The 11235-nt window shown below is 47.8% G+C and overlaps 1 protein-coding gene across 1 annotated transcript; it reads left to right on the top strand.

The window, feature by feature from the left end:
* The first annotated feature begins 8425 nt into the window (after positions 1–8425).
* Positions 8426–9862, top strand: ZBTB42 (zinc finger and BTB domain containing 42). Its single transcript, XM_013941009.2, has one exon. The coding sequence runs from the start codon at positions 8432–8434 to the stop codon at positions 9860–9862; it is 1431 nt and encodes a 476-aa protein (XP_013796463.1). The 5' UTR covers positions 8426–8431.
* The last annotated feature ends 1373 nt before the right edge of the window (positions 9863–11235 follow it).

Here is an 11235-nt window from a genome sequence, read left to right on the forward strand (position 1 = left end):
CTTTTGGAAGCCCTTCTTCCAAATGCTCTTTAAGAAGCGTCACCAGGTTTGCCAGACAAGACTGAGGCTTCGCAAAAGCATGAAGAGTACTTCTTAATGAACCAGTATTTTTCCATAAGGTTTCACACATTTGCTAACATCTCTATGATCCCATATTTTGAGGCACTTGGTTTCCAAGGGCAAACTACCCAAAACCTTCTACTGCACAGAAACTGGTGGGGTTAAGCCTCTCCAGTATGTTGCAGGAGGCACTCAGTAACATGAGTAATTCCTTAGATCTTAAATTGCAGCCTGAACCCCTGATGCCATGAGGTCTGCCACTTAGTTACATGGTAAAGTCTTGATGCAGGAGCAGTGTCCAGTATACAGGTATCAGACCTCAGATCAAAGGTCTTTGTCTTACACAGGTGGAGAGTCTACCTATAGCTAAATTAAAACCTACTCCAGGGTTTCATAGAGTCCCTTCCCTGTTACTACACCTTTACCTGGGTGCTAAGTACTCACCTCCCCATAGGCCCAGCAATGCAATCAGCTTTGAGTATCCAACAACGGTGGACTCAGCAGAACAGCAACTCAGCAGACATATTCTTAAGCTTAATGCTATTCACATATTTCAGTGATTCATTAGAACAGGACTTATACTGAGAGTCTAATTAAGACCAAGTTCCACATTAATTTTCAGAGCAGTAAAAGGCAAGTTATGTAAACTCACAGCAAGTACTTCTTCTTTTACCAGAAGAGCAAGATAAAAGCATAAAACACATCCATAGGCAAAACAGTAAAGGAGGAGAGTGAGAGCTTTGGCAGGCAGTACATATGAGAAGGAAGTCTAGAAAGATATTTTTATTTGCATTTCTTACGTTGCATTCTCTGGACTTTCCCTCCACCTGGAATACATTAGAGGAAAGCAGAGAGACGAGTGTGATGGCTACTACACAAGCCTAAGACAACAGCAGCTCTTTGTGCCTAGAAAAATGGTCTGTCTTGCTCTCCCCGTTCCCAGCCTCCCGTTTCTCTCTTCACTGCCCCGATGCTGAACTTCTCTCAGAGGTGCACGTTTGGCACCCGAGCTCCTAAGGGCGTCAAGCAGAGGCCGAGTGAGAGGCCAGCTCCTCTCTGCACAGAGCTCCCAGAATCACCCCAAAATCATTCCCTCCAGTGCTGCTTCCCCCCAGATCCTCCTCCCAGCTCCTCTGACTAGACTGAGCAGGGTGGCAGCAAAGAAAGGTTGAGGTATACGGTGAAAAGGACAGATGCCTATGCTGAAGTGGCTAAATATGTTTAGATACTGGTAGCTTGCCTATCTGGAGACAGAAATCAGGTCTTTAATGGAAGAAGTGTGGCTCCCTGAGCCAAGGAGGAAGATCCAGTCCCAGGGGACAGCACGAAAAGGATACAGGGATGGGGGAAGAAGAAAATGTCCAGGGAGAGTTGGGGGAGACAGTGCCATGGGGAGCACTCCAAATTACTGAGGGTCTTGAAGGGGGCAGCAAGGAGCTTGGCTTTGACTCAGGAAAAGATAAAAGTAAGAAGAAATAGTAAAGGTGATTGCTGCAGCCATCTGGATAGATTAGGGAGGGTAAAGGTGTGCTTCATTAAAGCCACCTATGAAGAGACTGTAGAAATCACGGTGTGAATTGTGTAGCATGTGAGTGAAGGTTTTAGCATGGGAATGGAGAAAAATGAGATTTTTTTTTTAACTTGCATCTGGGTGCTTATGTTTATTTATATTTGCTCAGCCACGTTGATTTGGAAAAGCAAAAATCAAGAGAGGACCAGAGATTATTATGTGCCACTTCTCAGACACATGCAGAAAGATGGAGTCTTTTATGACCTGAGGGACTGCAGATTTACCTAACAAGGATCACAGCAGTTATTTTAAGAAAATGTATGGCCAACCCTGCAAGTCATAAGAGAGGAACTGATCCCACTTAAGAGGCCTTTTATAGACAGTGAGATGGGTATTTCTCCTCTCTGCCTTACAAAGCTCAAGGTAATAGTTGGAGGTAATGCTGATTTATCCTGGGACAAAACATTTTCTGAGAAACTGCTGCCAAAGTTAAGTTGGCACCAGAAGGTCACGAGGACTAAACCTTCTTATTCTAGGTTATACTTTTGCCTAGCAAGTATTTCCATTGTGAGATTTCCCAGTTGTAGTAGAGCAAAACATTTCTGCAATATTTAGCCCTGTTTTCTTTGGGGAGTTACTAAATAAAGTGCCTTGTTAACACAATGTATTATTTGCTTACAAATAGAACAATGCCAGTTAAAAACTTCTTAATAAGATATTTGTAGCTCCTTGGCAGATTGATTGTAAATAGACTGGACCCTAGCTGTGCTACTTAGCTTATCTGAGAATATATTAGCTTCTGATTTAAAGAGTTTTGTCTGGGCCTGATAAATTTTTTGTCTGGTCCCAAAGCAGACACCAGTTTTATCTCTTACTATGCACTGTTATTTATGGCTTTTCAGTGTCATTCTCTATATATTCTACTACAAACTTCCATCCACCTGTTACTTTATAACATGGGCTCCTACATTTCCTTCCTGGGGACAGACGGATGGATAAATAAATAAATAAATAAATAAAACAATTTGCTTAACTGTATCAGACATTTTTAAAGTAAACGTATATGATATTTGGAATACAAGCAATGAAACCCCAGCAACATTAAAATATGGCTGCCAGCCTGATGAGCAAGAGTGAAAGGGGAAAAAACCTCCCAAAGAGGAGAGTGTGCCTTATCATGGGCATGCAAATTTCCTGTACCACTACAAGCCAAGAAGTGTGTTCCCTTTAAGGAAAAAACTAGGGATTTTAAAAGGCTGAAAAAGTACCTTCATTTACAATTTCTAGAGATCCAAAACACAGCAGATTACATACAACCAAAACAACCAGAAGCTGAGGGTTAGGTAAGCTGAGAGTGAAACTATGAAGGGTGACTAAGAGGAATCCATCTTCCACTGTTTGGCAAGAGAGATACGGTACAGATGTGACACTAATGCCTAACTGGTTCGGTGTGGATGTTGCTAGACCCTGTTGTGTAGCAAAACGTGACCTACACCGGTGGGACCTCTACATCGTCCTTTGTGCCCCCAACGCTTGCCTCTAGATTGGTGTGTCCTTATTGATAGCCATGTCAGAGAAAATACAAGTAAATATGTAATTTATATATAAGGAGTCTATCCATTTGATAACAACAGGATGATTCGACAGTGGAGATGTAAGCTCCCGGCTGACACAATATGTGCTCACAGGGTCTCATGATCAGGGAGAAATCACCAGGACAGTCATAAAACAAATACCACTCTCCTAAGCATGCTGCTTAGGAGGATGGCTGCGCTATAATGCTCTGATTAATGCGTGGAATTGCAATAGTGCAAGTTAATGCTTCCTTGAGCTTGTACGATGTGCTTGCAAAGGATCTTTGGGAAGGTCATGCCCACACTTTATGGCTTGACTGCAAGCTGAGCAGTGCCCTGAACGCTGACCTCGGATGTGACCGGAGTGTAAGTACTGGAATAGACTTCAAATTGGGATACCTCCACGGATGCCAGCAGCAACTCCTTCACTTGACACCACAGGGTTCGGTGTCCTTTGGGGTTAAATTCCTCCCTGTTTCAGAGGGAGGAATGAAGCATTCAGTCCTTCTAATGTGCGCCGCGCTCTGCATGGGAGAAATGAACCTTTGAGAAAGTTTGGAAGAACTTCTGCAAATAAACCTTGCTATGACCAATACACTGAATAAAACTTCAGTTTCCGCAAGTCATAAACCGTCTCAGTCCCTGCCTCTCCCTTTGAAATGTGACTGGGCTACCACAAAGAAGAAGCCATACCAAAAAAGAACATTAAAGCACTGAAATCATGTAGAAGCAAACACAAAGAAGCTTCTACCCAATGAGGTGAGAGAAAAAACGATTAAATCACATGAAAAACCTGTTGCTACCACTTCTGCATTTGGCCAACAAAGAGGGATAGAGAGGCCCAGCTTGGTAAATATATACTCTTGCTGGATCAAAGGGGTAAGAATGGAAGTGAGTCCTCAGGCTGTATGGACCTGATCCAGTTGGTTTTTCTACTAATTTCTGTGGGCTTTGGCTGGTGTCCAGGCAGCACAACCAACCCAGACCATGGCTAGCCTTGCTCGGCAAATAAAAGCCCTGCCATCACCGCCAATTTGTACCCTCAATTTGCTCTCCTAAACTTGTATTCTTTCCTCAGCCCTAAAATGCTCACTGGCATCTTGGAGGGGTTTAGCAGGAGAGCTGAGCACGTCACCGCACGAGGACACCGGACACGGTCGCTCCCGATGGTTTCTCTCACGTTACCGGTTCACGTAGTGGCGAGAGCCACCCTCATGTTTGGTGATGGGGTGGTGGCCATCTCGCCCCCCGCGCGCGGACGCCGATCAGAGAGTCTCGTGTTGGCTGGAGCGGTCAGGCAGCTGCCGCCTTTCCCTCGGGGAAGGACTGCAAATGGAGCCTCCTTCCCTGCTTAATCCGAGGGGAATCTGCAGACTGCAAGGGGTTCAGAGGGCAGAGATGAAAGGGGATCGTTTGGTGATGATTTCGTGCCTTCATGAGGGCCCTCGGAAACGCGGGCGCTTGCAGAGGAAAGTTTCTGGGGCAGTGCTTCCTGTTGCCTTGTCTCGAGTAATCACGGAGCGCTTGTTTACATTAGAGTCGTACTACCAGTATTTTATATAACCATAGCTAAATCAGTACAACACTTGTATTGTACCTGGCGTTACCTTGGTCTGAAAGGGAGCGCACTGTGTCTTGGGCCCTTAAAAAAACCAAGCAAACAACGTGCAAAATGGACACCTAGAAAAAATGTGAACGCTGCTGTATTTTTTGACGTTTCATACTCAGTAACAACTATAGAGTTACTGTAAAATTGCAATTGGTTTACTAAAAATAAAATACTGTTAGATCATAGACAATTATTCCTAGCTTTTAGAAACCAAACAGGAATTAAATCCTTGGTTCTTTTTTTAATTTCTTTTTCCTCCCTGTATTATTAAAAAGGAGAGGGGAAAAAGAACAATGAATTACACAAAATAAGGGATTTATGCCAAGCATCATAATTCATATAAATACGGGACTAAATAATACTGCCAGTGTACAAAGACAGAGAAACTCTACGAGTCAACACATCCATGCAAAATAACTTCAGGGAAACTGTGCTTGCACTTTTGGGAAGAAAACACTTAACATTTGGAAGAGCCTGCACTATCAGGCTGTGACTATGGAATAAAACTGTCTTGAAAAGCACTGAGAGTTCCCATTCCCAGACTGTGTCTGTGATTGTGGACAAAAAGATAAAGCTCTCGGCTTTACTAAACAGCGACAAATTCAACCCCAGGACCTTTAATTCTCTCGCTGGAGCAGGGTATCTCCACATTCTCTGCCCGAGTTTCCCAATTTAACAGCACAGGTAAAAATATTACCAAATACCAGAGAAGAGCATTATAACGATGCAGTCATTAACACTCAAAAAGCACCCAAATGTCTTGGCAATTGGTGCCAATTCAGTTAACCAGTCAAGGTGAATTTGGTCTATAAGAGAAAAGTGGTTGCCAGCAATATAGACCCGGACTTCTGTGAAAAGAGCCTAAAGATAAAATACCAAAGAAGTGGATTGTATTAGTAACAAATATTTCAGTCAATAAAACTGATGTTTCAAGGTACTAATGCTACCACTGTGCACGGGAAGAGATAGATGCAGATAAAAAAGTTCCTGTCCTGCAGATACTGTAACCCAGACAAGGCAGCCTAGAGAGGAAAAGAAAAGACTTTCTCTGCTTTACGTGTTGGAAGCTAAAGCATGGACTAGATTCCTGACCAAAATCACGCAGGGTGTTTGCAGCAGAGCTCTGAAGTGACCTTAAGTGTTTGGTTCCCCTCTCCACTTGCCCAAACCTAGCAATACTGTAAAACTCATCCCTTTTGTTTTTAAGCAGAGCAAAAAAATATATATATATATAAAATCAATCTAGATCTGGTGTCCCAATCCAGTGCTGCAGATCTGAGGCCATCTTTACCTCCAATCCCCAGTGTTACATGTGTTCATAGCCCACGGACTCTCAGGACAATTCACAACAGTGATATTAATTCCCTGTCGGCCCAAGTCCAACTTTCAGCAGCATAAAGGAGAAATCCTGGGCTCCAGTGAAGCCAGTGGGAGTTTTGCCATGGATTTCAGCAGTGCCCAGATTACTCCCTGGGTGCTCCAGTGGGAACTGCGGATGGGCCCTAGCATGCCCAGAGCGGAGTGTGCTACGACAGCCAAGGATTTCTACACTTTTTACTCTAAAGGAGTTCACTTTTGATGGGATTACAGCTAATTAAAATTTAAAATTCAAATTAACTATCGAAAAGGTCATCTTGAAAATCTGTAGGCATCTGGTATTTATCAGCTGACACACAACTAAAGATAAATCCGAGGAAGCATGCCACCTTTCCCAGTGTCGCCTTTCACTCCATCCCCGCCGGGAGACGCGCGGGGCGGGGCGTGGGACCCCCGCGCGGGGCGCGACCTCCGCGGGCGCGCAGCGCTGCGCCCCCCCCACCCCACGCGCGCGCGGCTCGCTCCGGGGCAGCGGAGCCCGGAGCCTTCTTCCTCCTCCTCCTCCTCCTCCTCCTCCTCCGGCGGCGGCGGCGGCACGTCCGGCTGCAGCGCCCCGCGGCCGTGCGCGCCCGCTGCGCAGCCCCGGCGCGGAGTTGGGAGCGGGACGAGGGGAGAAGGAGGAGGAGGAGGAGGGAGCAGCGGGAGGAGGCAGGGCGCCGGCGGCAGCGCGCACCGCGGCGGCGGGGGCTATTGTGTGCACCAGACGGACACGCACACGCACACACTACACACACTCACACTACACACACACGGCTCGCAGGGAAAGTATCGCGAGAGCGGCCGGCCAACAACCTGCTCCACAACACCGCCGCGGCCGCGCAGGGGCGCGCAGCGCGCACATGCCCGCGCCGCGCCGCGCCGCCGCCCGCCGGTGAGTACCGCGCGGCTCCGCGGAGCGAGGGGGGGGGTGTCCGCTACCCCCCTCCCCCCCGTGGGGAAAGTCCTCCCTGCAAAGTTGGGGAGCGCGGCGGAGCAAGGGGGGGGGGGAAGGGGGTGCAGCGCGGAGCGGCTCCGCGGTCCCCCCCGTCGGCGCAGCCGGCGAAGGTCACCGCGGCGCTGCGCGGCCGCCGGGCTGCGGGGAGCAACTTTGCGGCGGGAGGTGGGGTCGGAGCCGGGGGGGGGGCGGGCTCGGGGCAAGTTTGTGGGATTTAATCGCCGGCTATAAATGGGGCTGCTGGAACTTTAAAAGGCAGCAAGCTGTGGTTGGCTGGTAGCGAGATTTGGAGGAACATATGGCATTAAAAGGAGCACAGCTGGAGGTAGCATTTCCATCGCGGTGAAGTCAGAGCAGCTGACTCTCCAGCTTGCGGTGTAATTAGCAAACCGAGCACTCCTCCTTCCCTCCCTCGCTCCCTCCCTCCCTCCCTCCGCGCCTGCCTCCCCGCCGCCCGCCTCCCTCCTCGCCTGGCTCGCACTCGCGCACGCACACGCGCCGCGCCGCGCTCCCTCCTGCCGCCCGGCTCCGCGCCCGCGGCCGCCCCGCCGCGCCCCGGCCCCGCGGCCAGGTAAGCGCCCGCCCGCCCGCCGCGCTGCGCTGCGCTGCGCTGCGCCCGCCGCGCCGGCAGGTAGCCGGCTGCAGCCCGGCCCTGCCCGCGCCGCCTTTGCGCCTCTTGCTTCCCCCCTCCGCTTCTAATAACTTCAGGGGAAACTTTCTTTTTATTATTTTTTTTCTTCCTCTTTTCTTCTTTTTCTTTCTTTCCTTTTTTTTTGCATGCGTGTGCTGGGGTCGTGGGTCCTGCTGCTCGCTCTCCTTCCCCAGCGCTCCTCCGTAGCCCTGAAAACGCCGCTTTCCGAGCACGAGCCGTGAATGTTTTGTTGTGATTCTGTGCATAACGACTGAGGATAAAGTTTAAATGCGTGTGTGTGGCATGGGTAATATGCTTTATTAAGAGATGCCCCGAGTTAGCGTTGCTGAGAAGACAGCCCAGGAGTTCATGCTGCTTTTTTTTTTTCCCCCCTCCTTCTTCCTTTCCTTGTCTTAATTTTATTAAAGCTCTTAGTGGGAGAAACAAAGGTTGGAGGGGCTGCTGCTTTTACTAGCTTTTGTTTACTTGCAATCAAGTTTTTCCTGTTTGGAGCAGGTGCGAAAAGATGAGAAGCATGTTGGGGTTTTTTTTCTTTTTTTTTTTTCTTTCCCCCTTAATAAAACTATTGCAGACAATTAACAGTAAACGTTATCTCCAAGGCTGTTTCTTTGGCTTGTGTTACCAAAAAGCCGATCTGTTTGTTACAGCTGCTAGGAGGCTTTAGTTTACAGTAGCATTCAAGTTTTTCCTGTTTTGAACAGGTTATGAAGGAAGAATGGAGTTTCCAGACCATAGCCGCCAGTTGCTGCAGTGTCTGAGTCAGCAGCGTCACCAGGGCTTCCTGTGTGACTGTACTGTTTTAGTTGGAGAAGCTCAATTCAGAGCTCACAGAGCCGTTCTTGCCTCTTGCAGTATGTACTTCCATCTTTTCTACAGGGACCAGTTAGACAAAAGGGATATTGTGCATCTGAACAGTGACATTGTCACAGCCCCTGCCTTCAGCCTGCTGCTCGAATTCATGTACGAGGGAAAGCTGGAATTCAACAGCCTCCCGGTCGAAGATGTGCTGGCTGCGGCTAGCTACCTTCACATGTATGACATTGTGAAAGTCTGCAAGGGCAAGTTGAAAGATAAAGAATTATGCCCGGACGAGAAGATGAATGATGAGGTGGCTAGTTTGGAGAAAGCGGAGCATTTCCTAGACGCCGGCGCGCCCCTGGTCCGCGAGTTCGACCCGGGGAGCAAACAGAAATTCGGCGCCGCAGAATATGATAGAGCGGCGGGCAAAGAAAAGGTCAGCAGTCACCCCGCCTGGTCCTCCGATCATCTAAGTGTCAGCTCTGTGCCGACAGAGGCAGAATCGTGCGCCGCAGCAGCTGGAAAAACAAAGGCTAATGTCAATAGTTCCGCAGGACCTTTGTCCCAAAGGTCTGTTAACCATAGCCTGGCTCCGAGCGATGTGGACTGCGCTCTGGATTTGTCTTTCAAGCCCGTGCCTGGGAGAGATTCCTTACACCCCTCCTATGTCTTTGGACAGCTGGCTTCCGACAGCCAGCAGCAGGGTACCGAGCCACTTGTTAAAGATGAACAAGACTTGCTGTCAGATCAGGAGGACGGCGAAGCCAGGAGTCCGGAGAGTCAGCATTTTGGGAATTCAGCCAAAAGCCTAGTGACAGGGTTAGGACACATGTTCGCGGGGAATGGCAGTTCTCATGCGCGGGAGGAGGATATAGATCAAGAGCGAGACGAGAGCGAGGACGACATGGATTCGTCAGACATCTCCTCCTCAGGTGTGCTCGTGCCTCCGGGGCATATCTGCATTTGCCCCCTCTGTAGCAAAGTGTTTCCGAGCCCGCACATCCTGCAGCTGCACCTGAGCTCCCACTTCCGAGATAAGGACGGCTCCCGGACCAGGCTGTCGCCGGACGGGTCAGTGCCCACTTGCACACTGTGCGGAAAGACTTTTTCCTGCATGTACACCTTAAAGAGACACGAAAGGACCCACTCGGGCGAGAAGCCCTATACCTGCGGCCAGTGCGGGAAGAGCTTCCAGTATTCCCACAATCTCAGCCGTCACGCGGTCGTGCACACCAGGGAGAAGCCCCACGGGTGCAAGTGGTGTGAGAGACGGTTTACGCAGTCCGGGGATTTATACAGACATATCCGCAAATTTCATTGTGGCCTTGTAAAGTCCTTGGTTGTCTGAGACGCGTTCTTATTAACTTGTCTCTTAATTTTTTTTCACCCACCCCTTTTAAAACAAAACAGGAAAAAAAGGCAGCATCTTTTTTTTTTTTTTTTTTTTCCCCTTCCCCCCCCCCCCCTTTTTCTTTTTTTCCTTCATTTATTTTGGTGATATTCACTTCAGGTATATGATCTTTAAAAGATACAGAGGTATACACTCCAGAGGCCTTTTAATGCAATCCTTCCACCTCCCTGTCTCCCCCGCCTTTTCCCTGCCTTCTTCCCTTTCCCAGCCCTGTCCTTTAGGTCTTTTCTTGTGCACCCACGTTACATTATTAATGTGAAATGATCTAAGTAATTCTGCAATGATTTAGCTTCTGTTTTCATGCTGGAACTACTTGCTTTGTGGTCAGGGTTTTTTTTGTTTTGGGGTTGGTTTTTTTTTGGTAGTTTGAAAAAGATTGATTACAAGTAAATCCTGGAGAAATACTTGGATTCCATTAAGCTCCCCTAGTGCCATCTGCATATTGCATACAAACATTCAAAGAGATGAACTATAATTTAAATGCATTTCGGTGTAGAGGAACTTGTTTGCATAACCCGGAGTAACAGGCTGTACTCTTATTTTATAGAACTAGAAGAGACCTTGAATTGGCCCAAATTACAAAGGGGGTTGAGAGTTCCTGGATATGTCTTCGGTACCGGTCTTTTTTTTCTTTTTATTCTTTTTATTATATTGGAATAGTTTGCGATCAGTCCTAAAATCTGAATGAAAGATTTTTGCCTAAAGATGAATTTGCCACCCGAGTGTACTTAAATTTTCCTCTCCCACCCGTCCTCCTCCACGAACTAACCTACGAAAAGCTCTGAACTGCTTTTGAACTTCAAACGTGGACAGAAAAAAATATTTCTGTCCGCAGTGTATTCACTCCTTAAATGTCGAAGGACGCGTGCTAGTATGTAGGAAAAATTGTATGATCTGTGACTATTTTCATTCCCGCATCAACATGACGGGGACTAATCCCGTTTGCATTGGAAAAATTGCTGTAGTGAGTCAACGTGCGATGGGGTGTGAGACGGGTGCCAGTGTGCGACGCTTGGAAATGGGATGTAACCAAAGTGCAGATGCCGCTGAAGGAAGCAGGCGGGATGCACAGCTGCTTCGGAACTGATACGGTTCCTTCCGAGGAAACCGGTCAGCATTGCGATAAGTGGTTAATTGATTTCTTTTTTTTTTTCTTCTCTTTTTCTTTGATATCATGCTACTGGGATTTCTGAGTTCAAGGTAATTATTACTAAATAGGTTAGGAGATGCACTGCTATCTCATTTGAAAAGTTTGCTGCTATGCTAAAATCGGCAGCTTGCAATCCTATATATATTTATCTTTTGAAGCT

Source organism: Apteryx mantelli, chromosome 4 (genome assembly GCF_036417845.1).
Source record: "Apteryx mantelli isolate bAptMan1 chromosome 4, bAptMan1.hap1, whole genome shotgun sequence".
Taxonomy (NCBI): Eukaryota; Metazoa; Chordata; class Aves; order Apterygiformes; family Apterygidae; genus Apteryx; species Apteryx mantelli.

Bases quoted from the DNA above. Each gene is read 5' to 3' on its own strand.
- ZBTB42 (XM_013941009.2), top strand. From the start codon at position 8,432: ATGGAGTTTCCAGACCATAGCCGCCAGTTGCTGCAGTGTCTGAGTCAG.